This window comes from Gossypium arboreum, chromosome 6 (genome assembly GCF_025698485.1).
Source record: "Gossypium arboreum isolate Shixiya-1 chromosome 6, ASM2569848v2, whole genome shotgun sequence".
In the NCBI taxonomy this organism is placed as follows: Eukaryota; Viridiplantae; Streptophyta; class Magnoliopsida; order Malvales; family Malvaceae; genus Gossypium; species Gossypium arboreum.
This window is the reverse complement of record NC_069075.1, coordinates 20,096,131-20,117,576: the sequence shown is the minus strand read 5'-3', so window position 1 is coordinate 20,117,576 and position 21,446 is coordinate 20,096,131. Positions and strand designations below refer to the sequence as shown.

At 31.5% G+C, this 21,446-nt stretch overlaps 2 protein-coding genes across 2 annotated transcripts; one reads left to right on the top strand and one right to left on the bottom strand.

Annotated features, from left to right (window-relative positions):
• Window positions 1-2,258: 2,258 nt before the first annotated feature.
• Window positions 2,259-2,822, bottom strand: LOC108481612 (uncharacterized). The gene has a single exon (XM_017784722.1). The coding sequence runs from the start codon at window positions 2,820-2,822 to the stop codon at window positions 2,259-2,261; it is 564 nt and encodes a 187-aa protein (XP_017640211.1).
• Window positions 2,823-20,343: 17,521 nt separating this feature from the next.
• Window positions 20,344-21,193, top strand: LOC108481613 (uncharacterized). The gene is made up of 3 exons (XM_017784723.1): window positions 20,344-20,544; window positions 20,646-20,719; window positions 20,836-21,193. The coding sequence occupies exons 1-3, from the start codon at window positions 20,344-20,346 to the stop codon at window positions 21,191-21,193; spliced, it is 633 nt and encodes a 210-aa protein (XP_017640212.1).
• The last annotated feature ends 253 nt before the right edge of the window (window positions 21,194-21,446 follow it).

Here is a 21,446-nt window from a genome sequence, read left to right as displayed (position 1 = left end):
ATTTTGGATCTTTTAGTATTTATGTTATTAATGGACATATCTTGATTTAAAATATAGTCATTTACTAATTGTGCTGAACCATAAAAAAAGATTATTGAGATAAAATGATCAACAATTATTCTTAATAATTATCTCAAAACCAATTTTGTCTAAATAAGAAATTGAAATAATGTTTCTAGTCAAGCCTGGCACAAAATAACATAATGTTTCTAGTCAAGCCTGGCACAAAATAACATAATGTTTCTAGTCAAGCCTGGCACAAAATAACAATCCTCCAAAATTAAATCAAGTCCACTAGACAATGATAAAATATGTGTTTCTACAACTAATGTAGCAACTCTTGCTCCATTTGCAATTCGCAGGACCAAATCTCCTTTAGCCAAATTCTTACTCATTTGCAGTCTTTGTACAAAGGTACAAATATAAGAACCACAACCGGTATCTAATACCCAAGAAGTAAATGTTGATAAATTAATATCAATAACATAAATATCTGAAGTGGACGCTCCACTTTCCTTTGCCTTCTTGACCTCTTCAAGATAGGTAATCTACCGTAAATCGGTGTAGCAAATTAAACTAGTTTTCACATTTAAGGAGCTCGAATACAAACATCTTTGTTATATTTTAGTTAAGTTTCTTTAGCTTTACTTACCTTCAACAAAATGTGAAAATTGAGTCTTTTATTGACCCTAAGGGCCAAAAGAGGCCTAAGAGAGAGCTAACATACCTTGTAAGTGTGCAGGAGACCATTAGAAGGCATTTTAGACCAATACTAGATGCTATGTCGCAACATGGGAGGCCCGATGTCGCAACATAAAGAACAAAATGGAGAGGGTACGAAGTTGCCTTCGATGTCATGACACAGATTAAGGGTGTCGCGACATACCCCTAAAGACGTCTGAAGGAAGAGTATACTGCCACCTCTGTCACGACATAGGTTTTGGTGTGTCATGACTTTGACTCTAGGATGGAAAATAAACACAAAGCAGTGATGTTTTGGTTTGCACAATGGAACTTAAAGCTCGGAAATGCTAGCTGACCTAGGGTTAAGGATGACGAGCACCTGAAGGCTATAAGTAGGCTCATTTGGCACATGTCATAGAGACCATTCCATTAGCTTAGATTCTTTCTTTAAATTTAGTTTTGTTTTCTTGCTTTCTTAGGTTTTTTAGAGTTTATTTTATTTGTCTTTATTTTATTTCAAGAGATCTAAATCGTGAAAGAGATCAACTTTTGTGGATTCACATTTATTATCAATATAAATCAGGCTTTTCTTAAACTTTTTACTTCAATTCATTCATTATGATTAATTCTTCAATCTATTCTATATTTTTTATGAAAGTCATGAGAAACTAATCCTTTTATTGGGGATTAGCGAGTGGAGGTATGATTTGTTAACTGTTTTATAGGGTCACTCAACAGATTAGCTATTTGAGAAAGGAAGAATGCGAAACAAACCCTGGGTCTAACAACCACGAGAAGTCATCAAGGTAGGAATTAGCCCAAATTTGGTATTTCCCATTCGTGAATACCTTCACCCCCAAGCTAGTCTAGATTGTGAGGTTGAAAGATAAATAGTTCTTGTTGACTCGTTATGTTAGTGGAAGATCGGAAGATTTTGCTATGGTAGTAACTAGTTGATTGACGAGGAACCCAAAACAACAATTGATGGGGATTACCGAAGCAAACTAATCACCCATAATTGAGATTTGATTTACTCTGCTTTTCTACCTCTTGAGTTTTATTTATTTTATGTTATTTTAGTATTATAAAATCCATAAAAACCCTCACTTGCTGCTCTCGTACTATAATTTATTTAAAAGTACTAATTATATTTTTTAGTGTTTAGGTTAGAATAGATCTAGCACTCGCCTCCCTTGGGTACGATCCTTAGAGTACTGACCTACTTCGTTGTAACACTATATTATAACTCGACCCGTATACTTGCAGATACCGCCTTATCATTCTATATTTTATTATAGTATTCACACTTTGAACGTTAGTAAATCCAAAGGAGGTCAATAAGGAGGGAAGTTCCTCTTCTAATGTCTGGTCTTACCACAATGGAAACATTTTCCTTCCTTAGAAATTCCTCCTATAGGTTGCAGTGCAGATTTTCCTTTGTTGGGCTTGGCTTTACCATTGTCCTTAGGCTTTGCTTTGGCCTTTCCTTTGCCTTTATCCTTGAGGACCATCAGAATGGGTTTAGGCCCAGCCTTTTTCATGTTACTTTTAGTAGTTCGTAACATGCTGAGTAACTATGGCAAAGTCTTATTAATCTCATTCATGTTAAAATTAAGAATAAATTGGCTAAAACTATTCGATAATGATTGCAGGATGACATCAGTGGCCAACTCCACACCTAGAGGGAATCCTAGTTTTTCAAGGCTTTCAATATAGCTTATTATCGTGAGAACGTGAGTTCCTACAGGAGATCCCTCTACCATTTTGCATCGAAATAGATCTTTATAGGTCTCGTACCTCTCTTGACGTGCTTGCCCTTCATATAATTCCTTGAGTTGTTGGATCATATCATAGGCAACAATATCCTCATATTGCTTTTGAAGCTCAAGAGTCATGGTGGCAAGCATTAGACATCCTATGCCTAACATGTCATCAAGATGCTTCTTATAAGCATCATTGTTAGCTTTGGAGGCATTAGCTACTAGTTCCAAAAGAACAGGTTTTTCAATGACATATAATTTTCGTTCTTGTTTAAGGACAATCCTCAAGTTATGGAACCAGTCAAGGAAGTTTAAGCCATGCAACTTGTCATTCTCAAGAAAAAATAGCAATGATAAAGAGTTTGTGTTGTTTGCCATAATAAATCTACAATAACAAAATATGCTCATGAATATGTTTACCAAGTTTAATATAATCATTAGAAAGGACTTTATTAAATGATGCTCCTACTATTTTATTCAAAATTAATAACCATCGTATTTTAATTTTGAAAAGACTTTCTCTTAAGTTTTCTAGTGGGTAAGGATCAATATTTCACCTATTATTACTTTGCTTTACTTTGAAGATTATGGTTATTTAGGTAAGCAACACTTTCTAATTATATCTCATGTAAGTCATCTTTTTTGTGAATAACTTTTGTTCCAATCATCTCATGATTATCAAAAACTCTTCCCTCTAGGTATCTAATCCTATTAGAGTAACCTAGTTAAGTTATTAACAAATATTATAACCAGTGAATGTCACTTGCTTATTCTTCACGTTTGACCAAGATGGATACATGTACTTCACTTTAGCAAAACCCACATTGTATCAATCGAGACTTTAACAATGGTAAATATTAGAAAGCAATCTTAACTTAATATTTTATTGAGGGGTTCTAAATTAAATTAATCTCACCATTAATTGTCAACATTTGTCCATTTTAATCCTTTAATTGATCTTATCAATGTCCTATAACATGCATGCTAACATATCATCCATCGTATCATATACAAGAAAAATATAAAGCAGTAAATAAATGCAGTGGCTATAGCCCATAATACTAAGGTGGCTCATCCTAAGTGAATGGGAGAATCGAAAGAAACCCTAAGGGTGATACCACTTCTCAAGCTTCCTTTCAACTTTAGGTAGCCCAACCTTCTTTTCCTCTAATTCACAACCACTTGTACAATTTACAATTATAGAAACTCATTTTAAATACGAGGGAGTGAGATGAAAAGAGAAATACAAGAGAAATATAGAAAGGCACGACACGTAGGCTGTATTTATAAAATTACAATATGTGCAAATGGGCTATTGGGCTACAACCATGCATTTCCAAACACCGTGCATATCAAACATCGTATACAATATATGATAGGTTTTATTTAACAACTTGTTAATGTGAATTACCAAATTGTCCCTTCAATTAATGTTGCCTACGCATAGGGGTTAGGGGGAAAATCCCCCTAAATGGTTAAGGGATGGAGCCCATTGCGTGGGTCAGGATACGAAGCCCCCTAAAAAGGTCTTGTGCCCCGGAGCTGCGAGCTACGATGCCACTGATTAGTGAGCGGTAGACCCCGGAAAAAATTTTAAAAACTACTCTCAGATCTCTATGGAAAATTGTTACTATTTGATAACTTTTACAAAATAATTTTTTTTTCTAAATTTTGATCTGAGATGCTTCTTACTGGAACAACTTTTGTTCATTTTTTCGAATGTAATCAACAAGTTAACAATTAACTTCTAATGACAAAAACCCCACTGCCCCAAAATAGATTCGTTAACACTTAAAAAACCATATACAAGATCTAGTAGGCTTCAAAATCAATGATTAACCCTTAATCATCGATTGAGAGGAACAAATAATCACATAAGTTTAACATATTAAACATGCACGTTTTAAACACCAGTTACCAGATATCATATATTCATAAAATAGATTGATTAAACATATCAAATAACATGCATCTCATACAATCGCATCAACCAATCATTTTAATCCCAAATATATATCATACAAGTGGCTCTACTACCACAGTTGGGATTGTCGGTACACCCTGTAGTGCAACGAAAAAAATATTTTGACGATCCATAAGCATGGATTCATGTAGAAGGAATGAAACATGTTGAAATAAGGTTGAAGATATACCTTCTTAACTGAAAACGATGTAATGATACTGATGATTTAATGTCGATTACAAGCCACAACAAAAATGTTATGGCCTCTACATAGTCCACTCGATATTAAAACAAACGGCAAAACTCTCTTGGAACTATTCTTGTAATGCCCCGTAAGTAAGGGATGTCAGGAATTATACTTCCGAGACCCCGCCTTAGCAATTTGGGCTCAAAAATATTATTATTATATTTTTGAGAGTTACTTTAAAAATGAATTAATGTTAATTATTAAAAAGGGGCTAAATTAACTGACAGACAAAAGTAGGAATTACTACTAGATTTTAAAATAGAACTTATAAAAGGGACTTATTAAGTAAATAAGCCATGTTACGTATATATATATTAGATAATGGATGGTTTCAATATATTTTATTAGTATTATATGATTATAATATATTAGAAAAGAAATAAAGTTAAGAAAATAATAATAAGAAGAAGAGATAAAAGATATAGTAGGTGAAAAGGAGATAGGGGAGAGAGTAAAGATCATTTTTTTTCTTGGCTGCTGAAAAATTGAAGAAGCATTGGGGGGAGGGGGAAGAACTATTCGGCCATGGAGACAAATGCTTGAGTAAATTTGTGACTGAAATTTGATGATTTTTGCATGAAATTTATGTTTTTGAAGATAAAATGCTATGAATTAGTTTACCCATGTTGAAATTTTGAGAGTGAATGGAAATTTTGAAAGTTGCCATGGATGAGAAATTCAAAGTTTTAACGTTATTTTTTTGGATACTAAATGTTTTTAATATGATGATTTGAGTATAAATTTTATAGATTAAATTGGTCATATTGAGTGATGGTGTTATTGATAATATTTCTTAAGGACTAAAAGGTTATAAATTAGAAATAACATAGCTTAAATTGTTAATCTGGTTAAGTATAGGGACTATTTTAGTGAACTATTCTATGCTGGAAAATTTGGGACTGATTTATTAAGTTAATTAAGTATATATAGATTATTTTGTGATATGAAATTGATTAGCAATAACTAGAAATTAGTTAAATGCTATAAATAAATTTAGCAAAGTATGATGTTATTAAATTTAGGATTTTGGGGTTTGATAATGAAATTATGCACTTTGGTTAAGGAACAAATCAACTAGATGTGAATTGTGGAATAACGAAAGTAATGGAGTAGCTAGCGGTCTCACCATTATGACTATTTTGTTAAGGTAAGTTCGTAGACTCGAACTTTATTTTACTTCCAATTACTATTTAAATTAAGTAATGTTAAATTTGTTCACAATATAAAATGTATCTGTATTATTGAAAATTGTAAGGAAAATAAATAAAGAAAAATGTAGAAGTAAACAATTGTATAATCGTCGATACGTTTCGACTAGCGCCGGGTGCAATATTTATCAACTTGTCTAACTAGTGCTGGGCACACAACCGTCGGTTAATTCGACAAGCGCTAGGCACAATTCACCGTTGGTTTATCTAACTAGAGCTGGGCTCACAATTATTTTCGTCGGTTAATCCAACTAGCACTGGGTGCAAATATTGTTGGTTTATCCAGCTAGAGCGAGGCTCACATTCAATACAGTCAGTTAATCCGACTAGCGCTGGGCGCAACCTCTTCTGCGGATTACCGCTAGGCACTGGGTGCCACATCGTTAACTGATATTACGATAAAGTTATTTGAATTATCGAGAGATTAGAATTCTTATTTGGCTAAGTTAGAAATTTATATTAATGGGGATTGGAATTGTGTTTAGCTAATAAATGGAACCTATTAATGATAAATTGATTTACATGTTGCAAGTTAGATAAATAGTAGAATTGGGCTCGGCATCCTACAGGAATCTCATACTCGATGTTAGTGACGTTATATTTTTGTGTTTTGGCATGTACCTAGGATGCAAATTCAATGATAGTGTCCTTTTTGTTTAGTGAGCTCTAGGGTAGTAGTTTTTTTTTTTTGTAAATGTATATAATTGTAAATACCTTGTTGACATCTTAACTATATTGAAAGTAATGTTTGTTTAAATGAATTGAGCATTTTGGTGATCTATCTAGATTGTCCAGTTGATAGCGTATTTGATGAATGTATATATATATATAAGACTTAGCAATTGCTTGATATGTCTGTAAGCTTAAACTTGTTGAATTGGTACATTAATTATAAATATGTTTAAGCAAGTATGTGATAAAATGATCAAGCTGAGTGTTTGAATAAATGTCATCACATATCATGCATAAAACCTGGTATTGGCATTGATCTGAGAGTTATAAATTGGCTTGTATATGTGCTTGGATGTTCTGTAGGTGAAAGACCAATTGGGTGAGAAAAGTGGCCTAACAATGGCCTATTTTTCGTCTACATGGGCAGAGACACGGGCGTGTGTCTCAGCCGTGTGTGACACATGGCTATGCAAACGGGTGTGTGGTTTGGCCGTGTGTCCCCTACACCTAAAATCCAAAAATTAAATTGTCCACACTGCTTAGCATACGGGCGTGTGGCTGGCCGTGTGACCCAAGTCAGAGAGTTACATGGGTAAGGAAACGGGCTGGGTCACGACTGTGTGCCTCATTTCGAATGCCCACACGGCCTAGGACACGGGCATGTCATTTGATCGTGTCAGACACACGGCCTGGCCACACAGGTGTGTGGTCCCCTGTTTCTTTCAAAAATTGATATGTTTTTCGAAAAATTCCTTAAGTACCCGGTTTAGCCCCGAACTAATTTTAATTATTATTTCTGGCCTTGAGGGCTTGTATTTGAGACCATATGAATGTTTATTAATAATTTTTGAAATTGAATGAGAAATGTACATGAAAGTTTGATTAATTGAGTTATAAGTCTGGTAATGCTCTGTAATCCTGTTTCGGTGACACATACGGGTTTAGAGTATTGCAATTCTAGAGAAAAATTTCCCAAAATGTTGTTAGACCCTTTTTTTCTATTTTCTTTTTTTAAAACACACTTTCCCTAATTCAGGATTTTGGTATGCATATATTAAAAACATAATAAAATCTTATAGAGGACATATGAAAAGCATTAAACACATTATATTCTTTCCGAAAAGAATTATAACTACCATGTTTCAATGTTTGGCCGAAATCATAATAATAATTTATTGTAATAATTTCGATAAACTATATTCTGTTAAAATTTTATATGAATCAAATTCATATATTAGTTTTAATTATATTCTCTGTTTGTGTACAGCAAGCTTGTACATTTAATTCGTTTAATATTTAACTGTCAAATTAAATTAATTCAATAATTAATTTAATTCATGTGACAGGTAAACACAATACAAATGTGTTTCGATTTTGTTCATTTTAACCATAGGGTGTGACCCTGTAGGTTCTTGTAATGTTAGTAGTAATACTATAACATTTCTAATAATACAAGCAATGAGTGACATCTAGCAATGCACTAAGTTACAAAAAGTCGTAATTCGACATAACTTTTTTGTGATAATCTTTTCATGTATTATATTCTTTTATCCTTAATATCTAGATTGGGCACAAGTCATGGAATAGTCATACTTGTATAGTCCAATCTCATATTCCTTGATTTTCTGAGTAGACTACAGTAAACAAATAAGTGTGATATCTCATATCAACCTATTCGGGCATGGCTATGCATTTCTAGTCTCACTCTATCAAGAGACCTAAGATATTTGTCCCATTATGTAGGAGGGATAAATCCTATCTTGATTAACCATATCCCACTACATGTATTGTGGTATATCCAACGTCAGTCTTTACAGTACAACCTATTATGATAAACATTTAACTATATCAAAATATACGACTCACGATGTTCGGACAATGATGATTTCAAGTCTGAGGATTATATACATAGTTATCACTATGAGTAATATTGTGACTATTACATAATAATCCAAGAAACATACTCATAATGAGCCAGCCCAATATGTTGTTCTCTAACACATACTCATGTATTGATTTTGACATACTTATGTCAATGACAACTTTTTGTCATCAATCAACTATACATTAGTCTCAATGCATTATTGTTTTCCCAGCCCACAATAATACTTAACTAAGGACCTTTAAAGAATAATCATATTTTCTTAGGACTTTATTACAATTTAGTTTACTTATATACACATAAAAAGAAACTAAAATAACAATAACAATGCATTATATTAATAAACAAGGCAAACAAGGATGTAACTACAATCATCTCATAGTTGGTCTTTGGGCATACTATAACACAAAGTGGTAAACTTTAATCCTAAGTGAATGGTGCACTATGTATGTGTGACTCGTATATTGTAATGTATTAAAACCCCAAGTTCAAATAGATACGAGACAAGAAGTTGGTACGTTGGGTATACGACTTTTGCATGATGTGGCATCATTCCACAACAATGGAATCATAGCATTATAAGGGTAAATGGAATCCTCTCATTGGCGTTACATGGTTGTTGAAAAACAAACATGGCCATGGGTAATTTTCGTAAGAAAAGGGATTTATTTACTATGTATGACTAGTTAACTTTTTCATATCAGAAGATGTGAATACCATAAAATAGGATCATATTGGGAGAATGAATTTTACCCAAAAGAGATTAAGGATATCCTATGAATGTAACACACTTATAACAATGTCATTGAATTATTGAGTAGTTTTCGTAATGGTATATAATAAGAGAGAATTCAATCATGATACTAGAGTGGAATGACTCCATGATTAAATAATGTTGTAATTAATTAGCGAAGAGTCAGAACTTAACTACAAATTATTTAAGCCATGATTATATATTTTCAATCAGTCCCTCTGCTAGCTCAAGATAACTCAAAATGAATTGCATGTAGAACCAATAACTATGGAATGAATGAAAACGATAAGAGAAATGGATCATATGTATCGTTATTTGCAATGAATGATTTTTCTCGCTAAGTACAAAAGATTATTTAAAATTAATTTAATTTCTTCAAATTATTATTTAATTGATTGTATTTAAATAATTGAAGTTCAACGTGAGAATTAAATTAATTAGTCATCATAGATTGTTGAATAATGCAATAAAATTAGTTTCCTCATAGATTCTAATACGGTAAAGTTGTCATGACTTTAATAGAATTGGAATTGGGTTGAAAAATAATTTAATTAGAAAAATCAATTTAATAAAAATTAACTAAGTAATATTTTGGAAAATAAAATATAAGCTATTGAGCTGGATAAATTATAAGTGTTGGATAAAAATTTAAATAACATATATAATTATACTCAATACACGATAGGCCAAATAGATCCAATTATATGAGAAGGGCGACAAATCCTAGTATTCCCTAGGGTGTGTTTCCACCCCTTGTGTTCCACTAGAATGGGAACACCATGTTTTCTATTAAAATATGATTATTTAACTATACCTTATTCAAAAAAGCTCTTGTATCATTTCTTTATAAATAAGAACTACTAGATAACCTAAAATTTAAATTTCAAGAGCGTCATTATTACGTCATAAAATAGTGGTAATTTATTTTTAGTTTTAATTATATTTTTTATGAAAGTTAATAGTTTCTGGTTCTTATAAAGAGAAACAGTACATGAGTTCTACTTGAACAAGGTGTAATTAAATAATAATATTTTAATAAAAAAATATGAAGTTCTACTTGTAGTAGAACACAAGGGGGATAGCAGCATCCCTAGGGAAACTAGGGTTTGCCACCTTTATATTAAAACTAGGCCTATGAGTCTTTCCTATATCGGGTACAATTATATGTGTAATCCAAATTTTTATTCAACATTTATAATTTATCCAAACAAATAATTATTTTCTATTTCCCAAAATATCATTTAATTAATTAGTTTACTTAAATTAGTTTTTCAACTCAATTTTAATTTTGTTAAAGTCATGACAACTTTACTATATTAAAATCTATGAGGAATCTAATTTAATTTCCTTATTCAACAAGCCTATGACAACTAATTAATTTAATTCATTCTTCAAACTTCAATTATTTAATTACAATCAATCAAATAATAATTGAAAAATTAAATTAATTTCAAGTCATTTTTTGTACTTAGCAAGAAAATGCATTCACTGCGAATAATGATATATGTGATCCATTTCTCTTACTCTATCATTTTCATTCATTCTGCATTATTGATTCTATATGCAATTCATTTAGGGTTATCTCGAGCTACTGGTAGGACCATTTGGACATATATAATTAGGGCTCAAATAATTCGTAATTAAGTTTTGGCTCTTCACCTAGTAATTCAGAATTTAAAACAGACCTTTGTCGTGATATCTAAAGTAATAAATAGTGTATCAAGCATTAATGAGATAATCTAAGTTGCAAAAGGCATCCAAGAAGGTGTCCGGACCTTTTGATCAACCCTAATCGAAGTCTGATGTCTTTGAGCATTCAATTATTTGATCTTTTCTACTATTATTAAACTTTCGATTGCTTAGAGAATGGACTATAACTCAAATAACAGAACATAGGACAATTCAAGATTCCCATAGGAGGAGCCTTCCACAAACCTCTTGTAAACCCAAAAGAAAAATTTTAACATTTAGATCTGAATTATAATTACTAGATTATTGCAATTATAATTGATCCTAATCTACAATTTCAACTCTTGAAAAATAGAATTTATTTAAGCACAAGAAAAATTACTCAAATGAAATACCACTAAATTTCAGCAAAGTTTTCCTTTAGTATTTGATATTTTTATAATTTCAAAGAGCATTGGGTATTTATAGAGGAAAACATGCAACAGTTTAATTCTCATTCAGAGGTTTAATTGGTTAAATCAGAGGAGTTTTAGTCCGAGTAGGATTATAAAGACACTAGTCAGCAACAACCAACAGATAATACACCCTAAGTGTCATGGCTTGCATGTTCAATTTGGGCTAATTAAGTTGGTTCAAGTCTAATCTAATTTTCTAATCTTATCTTTCTTTATTTAAATAAAAAACCATGTCCAACTATTTAATTAACTAAATAATTAAATATCCCTCTGAAAAATTATTATTAAAATAAATAAATTATAATTAAATACTTTGTACAACAAAATTCTAATTCCATTATAATCATAACAATCTTACTATATTAGAATTTATGTACAAACTTATATAATTATCTGCAAAAAAATTAAACTACAATAACTATATAATTTTATTTTATTTTGAACTCAATTATTTAATTTATTCATCCTATTAAATAATAATCCAAACAAATTAAATTAATCCTATGCCATCTCATCTTTTCAAGAAAATACATTTATTTCGGATAGTAATTCATACAATATGTTTCTCATTCATTGTTGTTGTTTATTGTTCATTCAAAGTTTTTGTTGTATAATCCATCGGAAGTTATAGTGAGCTAGCGAAGGTTCAATTGAACATATGTAATTAGAGATAAAATATTTTTTAATTAAATTCTAAATCTTCATCTATTAATTAAAAGTTATTTAGTCAAAGAGTCAATCCACTAAAAGTACTATGACTAAACTACTCATTATATACTATTATGAAAGCTACTTAAGTTATTGTCTAATGACTTTGTCATATGTGTGTTACTCTTACAAGATATTCATGACCCCAGTAGGTTAAATCTACTCACCTAATACAATCAATTTTATCTCATAGTCACTGTATATCTTCCTCAATGAAAATTATTATTAGCTATATAAAAAAGATTAAATTATTTGTCTACCCGTGAACATGTTCCATGTTCATAATTCATACAATACCAATTAGAGGATCATTTACTCTTTTTATCGAGCTATGATTCCTTTGTTTTGAGTGAAGTCGTCTCATTTATATGTCACGTACCTGACATACCAACTTTCAAGTAATTACCTTGAGAGCATATATTTTCAATATATCAAAGTACATGAGTCATATTGTGAAAGTCATAAATGAATCAATCCATAAACAGATCTAGGATAAATTCAACTTTGGTCTTGTTTGATGTATTGTTAGTTTAGACAAACACATCTATGTCTCTTTTTCTAGGAGTCAATCCAACTTTGATAGTCAAGACAAGTTATCTCTCTAATTGGATTTATAGAAAATATAATAGTCCTAATATAAGTCATTTCCTCAATCTGACCATATAGACAATTTAGATTATTTACTAATATAAGTTTTCTTCTACATTATAGGACCACGTAATGCAACTTAATACAAGTTAAATCCTAGGTAATCAATGGGTCAATATTTTCTTATATATTTTTCCTTACATGAAAAAACCATTGAGAACTAACATATGAAGAGTACAAAATAATCATGTATTCATTCAATTTGAAAAATTACAAGTAGATTATGACAAAATCATTGCACTAAGAGAATAAATCATAACATGTCTCTCGGAGAATGAATTCACTAAATAATTTCCCCTTACAACAAATAATTTAAGTCCAATCTATCTAAGTCTCACAAACGTAATTATAGTCTCACTATTGTACAATAGTTTATAATAACTCTTCTCAAACATATTCACTTACACATACAACAACAACAAAAAAAAAACACTCCAAATAAAAAGGTGAAATGATATGGAAAAACAACCTAACAAAATGTTCTCAAAATGAACAAGTTTAACTTTCAAAACCAGTTACATTCAAAAAGCATCTCAAAACTAGCGAGTTCAAAAGGAGTGGTTAGCCCTTTTATATAGCCAAAGAGATCAAGTTTTAATTTTTAGATTTTATTTTGTTATCAATTTATTATTTTGAATTTAAATAAAAAATTTATTCAAAATTCTCCCACTTTATCCGAACAACATACACATTATCCTTAGCCAAATGCAATTTTAATGAGTTTCACTAATTTCCAACTTTTTCAATCCTTCATATAGTCTCCCTTCAAAACATTATCTAGTTTCGTTTTTACATAAAATTATAACGAGCCAATTCCAGTGGTGTCGGAAAATACAATTTTGGGACCTTATTTTCATAAACTGAGCCCGTAAATATTAAATAAATATATTTATAGGGTCATTCTATAAGTGAATTGAACTTTGGATAAGTAATTTAGCCGAATTAGTGAGTAATTAAGGTTCAGGGACTAAATTGTAAAGTGTAATCATTATAGATTTTTAATTAGAAAATGAATTAAGAACTTAAATTGCAATTAACCAAAGTTCCAAAATGGTAATTAAACCCTATTAAAATGAGACATAGTGGGCGATATGTTGTTGGATGATTAATTAAATAAACAATCATAACTAATCAACTTAATTAAGGTTAATTAAAAAATAAACCTAGTATAAGAGATAAAATAATTGGAAAGTTGTCATCTTTTTCACTTGTAAAACCAAACAAGAAAGAAAGAAAGAAAAGAAGGGGATTCCATTTCTTTTAGGGTTTAAGCTTTTAGCTTAAAATATTCAAGTCTTTAATTATTTTCTTTTATTTTTTATGTTTTTGAGGTCATGAGAATTTGATTTTGCTAGCCCATTGTAAAACTATTAAAGTTTTAGGAAATTTCTATTTTTCATTTCTTGAAGTTTTAGGTGTTAAATTGATAGATTTTAAGCTTAGATATGAAAAAGGACTAAATTGTAAAACTTAATTGATAGTTTCATACATTAGGGACTAAACTACATAAAATGTAAAAATGACAGTAGGAATAAGAAATAGGAGGTGCCTAATGAATAATAATGAAATCAGATTTTAATTTGGAGCTTTAAATTGAAAGCTATGCTAGTCTCGATTTTAGAGACTAAATTGAATAAATTGAAAATTTGGTATAAATTGGTAATTGATTGTGAATTGGTTGTTTGTTGACAAAGCTATGTGTTTATGTTAATCCATAGTTAACATCAATCCGGATTAGCCGAGAGAGAGGAATATCTAAAACCGTCGACAAGTAGCTCAAAATTTTTGGTTTGTATTTTTATGATTTAGGACCAATTTAATTACTTCATTTTCATGTCATTTTATATCATACATTTTTGTGATGATTTGTTAAGGATTACTTGAACTAATTTTATGTGTTTAAGATTGAAATCTGAGATAAAGACTAAATTGAATAAAGTATAAAACTTAGAATCTACTTGATACTTTATAATTAGCATGAAATTGTGTTGAAATATGTTACACTAGTTTATAGAATTGTGATATGTTGATTGATTTGTGATTATTAAATTGTAAATTGAATTGTATATAATAAATTGGAAGTGGATACCCTATTAGATGTTCAAACTGAGTCTGATATAGTTGGCATGCCATAAATTCATAGTATTGAGTAAAACCATCATTGTTGGGCAATCCGAGGGTGTAGACATTATGCATTGAGTCATTGTTTCCTGGGAACCTGAGGTTGCATGTTGATTGAATTGAGAAAACCATTATTGTTGAACAATTTAGGATGGTTTTATAAATCGTTATAGAATCATCGTTGTCGAGCAACCCAAGGTGACATATTGATTGAATTGAGAAAACCATTGCTGTCGGGAAATCTAAGATGGTATTATAAATCGTTATAGTGTCATCGTTGTCGTGCAACCCGGGATGACAGATCCGTGTATCTGTTCTGAGTTCATGTCTGGTTAATAAGGTTAAAATGCTTGATTTGGCTGAATGATATAAGAAACGGAAAGTCAATGAATTGATACATATAATAGTATGTGAACGAATTGAAAATGAGCCTTAGAGGCCAAATAAGTAGGAATAAGCCGACTGGTTCTGAAATGATTGATATATTAAAGTGAAATGGAATATATGAACTTAATTTTGGTTGATGATAAATGATAATGTAAATAAATTAAATTGTTTGTTACATGAATGTTACATGGCAAGTTACTATATATGTTTAGTGGATTGAGTTGTCAACATGAACATAAACATGTTATATTACATCCAAATGTTATTGGTATAGAATTAATTGTGAATTATTTCTAATCTAACTTTAACTAAAAGCATGCATTAGTTTATATTGACTTTAATTTGTTTCGAATCATAGATTTACCATCAAGCGATTTGCTCAACGTATGGTTTGTTTTTCTTGAGCAGGTTAGGTTCAATTCAAGATTCCCGAGTATTGCCTTCTGCATCCAATCAATAATCTCGAACTCAACAATTTTTGTTCATTTTTAGCTTTTGTTATTTATTGGCATGTACCTAATAGGTTAAGTCATGTTGGTTTTGGTATTTAAGAATGATATATGTTTGTTATGTATGTATATATACAATTTAGATTTAACATAGTTTGGTTAAAGTATGATTATATATATGTTGTATCTTTTATGTCATGAATGTTAGATTAGTTAATGAAATGATTGGATGATTAAAAGTAAATGATGAATAGGAAGAGATGTTTTTAAGTATAAAAAGTGCTATGACTTAATAGTGAACCTACAGATATTGTATATTTGGTCAAAATGAGGTAGAGGTTTGAATATGAATTGTATTGGTTGAAATTGTAAGTTTGAGAATACTAGAATGGTACAAACAATAGGTGACGCCGCGACGTCAAACTTACCATGTCGCAACGCAAAGTGTCCTGACGTCATGACATTACAAACTATTTGTTGCCAATGTCACAATGTGAAAATGAAAATGTCACGACGTCAACCTTGTATTTTGAATTTTTTTACATTTTAGTCCTAATTTGATCTTAGGTTAATTTTAAAGCTTACATAAACTCATATAAGACCCGTGAATGTGAACTTATCATATTTTTTCCTTGTAATATTCATAATTATATGTTAAATGGCTCAAATTGTGTTTATTTTGACCATAATTGCTCTAACAAAAAATGTGGCACACTATAGCTTGAACTCAACGATCAGATCGAGTATAGGGTGTTACAAAAATTGTCAAATTAACATTATATTTATTGGCTATCATATGATTTGTCAAAAATAATGTTGCACATTAAATTTAAACATTCAAAATTTTAATCATGATGGTGTTAATAAAATTTACTTGTTATCCTTGTTTCTAAGCATGTATTTGCTACACATCAGGGATTTAGTAGCTGCAGATCATGGATTTATTTGGTTTAGATTTTTCTTTAGTTGTTAAAAGTCCTATTGTGAGTCTTATTCTGTTAGTTCCTAATTTCTTGGTTTTTTCCATTATGTAATTGCCTATATAATAGGCTATTTGAGGTTATGAATAGAGTATATAATTATATTATTTTCCCTTTCCTTTATTGTTTTCATCTTACTGTTATATCCCTTACTAAGTTAATAGTGGTGTCAAAGTAAGGTAAAAGAATAATATTTTAGGTGAGATAAAAAAATTTGTAGTCCTCATATGGCTTCTGAAAATTTTGTGAAGCCAACTATTCCATGTTTTAATTGTCACTATGATCATTGGAGCATGCTGATAGAGAACTTCTTGCGATCTAAGGAGTATTGACAGGTTATTGAACTCAGTGTAGCAACACCAAAAGATGGAGAAAGGCTTATAGAAGCACAATAAAAGGACCTTGTGGAGCTGAAACTGAAAGATTTGAAAGCAAAGAATGTAACAGCCTGTTTTTGGGTTAAATTGAAACAGTGGTTTCGAGAACACAAATCCAAAGTAGAATATTTATTTTATTATTTATTTAAGGTCTACAGTATGATAGAATAATTTTGTGAAAATTTCATTAAGAAATTTTATCGATTTAGTGCTTAATTTGACTAGAAGGACTAAATTGCAATAAGTGCAAAATTTGAGTTCTATAAGTTAAAGGTGTCTAATTGCTATGAAATTTTAAATTGGAGGTCCTTAAGTGGTAATTAGACTATTATACTTTAGGATGGACAAAAATGGACATGGTTAGGTGAAATTTTAAAGTTATGCATTAAGGGCATTTTAGTAATTTGGTAAATAAAGAAAAAATTAACTAAATAAAAGTGTCCAACTTCTAAATTTTGTCCCACCATAGCCAAATTTTACAAGAAGCCATAGCTAAGGTTTTGGCCAAGCTTTCAAGCTCGATTGTAAGTCCGTTCTTGTCCCTTTTTTAATGATTTCCATATTTTTGATATCGTTGTAACTTGCTCTAGCTATTTCAAGGACTAATTTGAAAGAAATTTGAAGTCTAAAATGTTTGTATTTTTTATGTTTGATGGTAGAAAATGCATGTTTTTTGTTCGATAAACAACCTTTGTAAAGTGATTTTCGATAAAAAGGTCAAATAGGGACTTATTTGTAAAATGCCATAAAGTGTGTAGAAAAGTGTGAATAATTGTAAAACGTGGGCTGTTATGAGTAAGGTTAAGGTTCGGATAGGCTTGGGTTGTGATGAAATTAAATGAAATTCATTTTACGAGCCTAGGGACTAAATTACAAAAAGGTGGAATGTTAGGGGAAAAAATGTAATTTTTGCCATAATATGTTTTTGGACTATATTGAATAATGTGATGATTAAATAATTTAAATGTGGTATTATAGATTAAGAAAAACAAAGTTAGGGTGTAGATTGGAGGAAAAACAAAATAATTGACGAATAGATTCCTTTTGCTATTTTTGCATTCGAGGTAAGTTCGTATGTAAATAAGCTTTATTATAATTGTATCTTAATTGCTTTAATTTTGTTTGAATTGTATAAACGACTCTAAGGAAGCATTCAACGATGTTTTGGCAAGCGAGGGATCCCAATCGAACTTTAGGAATAGATTAGGATACAAGTGACATGTTATTAGGGTTTTATGTTATGTGATCCGGGTGCTGGTCCTGTACGTCTTACCGGTAACTGAGTATACCGGCATATGTTGCGGTTACTTGACAGTTTGTGTGGGCAGCACCGTGTAGTTACGTCTTAACTGACAGCTTGTATGAGCAGGGCCGTTGATGGCTCGAGAGCGATCATATATGTGTTATGAGATAGAGGTAGCAATGGCTACATATGTGACACCCTGTGTGTATGATTTCTCAAGTATCTGATATTATTATTCCGAGTGGTTCATTGGGTATGTCAAATATGAGAATAAGTATGAAACCTTTACGGGTCGGTACATGTATGTGCATAAAACTTATGATTATTAAATTATTGAAATGATGAACTTAAGGTAAGTTTATCATGGAATGAACTATGGTTATGAGATTATAGTAAATTACATCGTCTTATATTTATTACTTGAATGTTAAATGTATGGTAAGATCTGTTTATTTCTTTCATATGAGCTTATTAAGCTATATAGCTTACTTTGTTTTACTTTCCATGTTTTATAATGTCACCAAGCTAGTTCGAATTGGAGATCGTTAGAGATCGTATCATATTACCAAACTGTCATTTTGGGTATCGATGATCTTAATATTTTGAGTGTATGGCATGTATAGGGACTTGGTTGTTTTGTTATATGTGTTATCATGATTTTGGCCAAATATATTGGTTCGTAATGGTCAAAGGCTTGATTTGGTATTTGGCCATGTAAATTGGCTCATTTTGGTTAAATTGATTGTAAGCTTATATATATTTATACATATATGCATGTATGTACCAATGCCTTTGATGATGTGGTTTACATTGAATTGCTAAATGTTGATTGTGGCTTAATGACTTGTGAAATGGATGAGGTTGGTTCATTTGTATGCTAGAGTATCTTGATAAGATAATGCAAGTTGAAAGTAGTCTTAGTGGTGTTTTTTAATGTGAAATTGGTATGTTTGATTAGCATAATGAAATGTTATGAGCATGATAGATGATGGTATTTCTTTAACATGTATTGATCTTGATTGTAGATGTTTTGGTTGCCTAAGTATACCATGATTTGTGCCATTGAATTTGTGTGTGTGTATGTGTAAATGAGGGTGGTAAACGGCTCGGTAAATAGCATTTATTTTGTCCACATGAGTAGACACACGGGCATGTATCTAGGCCGTGTGTCCCCTACACCTTAATTTTGAGAAACAAAAAGCTCAGAATTAAGCACACGGGCAGAGACACGGGCATGTGTCTCAACCGTGTGAGGGACACGGCCCCAGACATGGGTGTGTGTCCTGGCCGTGTGAAGTCTGCACCTATTTTACGAAAATTAATTAATCACACAGCCTAGCACACAAGCGTGTGGCTTGGCCATGTGACTTCAATTTGTTCATGCCTTGCAAAACAGAGAGCTACACAGGCTAGGGACACGGGCGTGTGTGACCACACAGCCTACCCACACGAGAGTGTCCCAAACTGCATGAGCGTGTGACCCTTGTTTATAGTAAAAGTTCTCTAAGTTTTATAAAAAAATTCTTGAGTTATTGGTTTAGTCCCAAACCACTTCCAAAGCATGTTTTGGGCCTCGTAGGCTCGTATTAGGGACTCTATGATTGAATACAAATGGTTTTTAATTTGGTTGAAATTTATGACTCGGAATTGTATGTTTGCTTGCGATGTAAGTCCAATAATGCCTCATATCATGTTTCGGCGTTGAGCATGGGTAAGGAGTGTTACAAAGAATTAATTATTTCAAGCTATTGATCGTTCGATCCTGAAAACCATTCTTTGAAAAGAAACTTCCAAGGATATTTGAGACTCCATGAAGACAAAATATCAAAGCTCTTCTAGAATGAAGTGTGCACACCTCCAAGCCTTGCGGAGGGACTTTGAGGTTCTTCAAATGAATGATGGTGAGTCTGTTACAAACTATTATGCATGAATCACGGGTATCACGAATAATATGTGATTTCATGGTGAGAAGAAGGATAACAACCATTATTGAGAAGATTTGCGGTCATTGTCACCGAAGTATGATTATGTTGTCTACATAATTGAAAAATCTAAGGACGTTGATACACTCACCCTTGATGAACTCTAGAGTTCCTTGTTCGTCTATGAACAAAAAATGTACAAAAATTCTAACCCAACAGAGCAAGCATTGAAGGCTTCAACTCATTTTTCTAGAAAAAGAGGCAAATGTCGAGGAAGGGGAATGAGAAGGGGAAGTGGAAGAGATAGAGGAGGCAGATGGAATAAAGATAGTGGCAAGCATGCCAAACCAGCTAATAAAGGAAAACAGCGGGATCAACAATTTGACAAGTCAAAGGTAGAATGTTTTAGATGTCATAAGTTTGGTCATTATTGTTTTTGAATGTCGTACTAATTTGTCTAATGACAAGGAAAAGGGAGAAAAGTCAAATTTTACAGAAAAAAGAAGAAGCTAAAACCTTGTTGATGGCAATTCATGACAAGCATGAGGAGTTGCAGAACTCATGTTTATGGTATGTGTATACATGTTGTAGCAACCACATCTGCGGTAATAAGCCTTTTTTTTCTTATCTAAATGAAGACTTCCACACTAATGTGTCTTTTGGAGATAAATCTATTGTTGATGTAGTGAAAAAGGTGATATTAGTATAAGAACCAAGAATGGTTCTGTAGAAACAATTTCCAACGTTTTCTTTATGTCTGCTTTGAAGAGTAACTTGTTAAGCGTTGGTCAATTAAAAGAAAAAGGATATGCAATTACAATATCAAAAAATGCTTGTGAAATTTATAATCATTCCAGAGGTGCTATTGCAGTGGTTTCAATGAGTTCCAATAGGTTGTTTCCATTGGTGATTGATTATGTTCAACCTTACTTGATGGTTAAAGTGATGGATGACACATGGCTTTGGCATTTTCGCTATGGTCATCTTAATTTTTGGGGTTTGAAGACTTTTAGACAGAAAGAAATGGTGAGGGGCCTTCCTTAAATTGTCATTCCATCCCAGGCCTGTGAAGATTGTGTTGTTGGCAAACAAAATTGTGAACAATTTCCCAAAGGAAAGTCTTAGAGAGCAAAACGGTGTTGCAATTGGTTTATTCAAATATCTATGGGCCAATAAAACCACCATCTAATGGAGGTAAAAATTATTTCCTTAATTTCATTTATGATTATTCCCAGAAAATGTGAGTTTACTTCTTACAGGAGAAATAAGAAGCATTTAGTGCATTTGTTAAGAATGA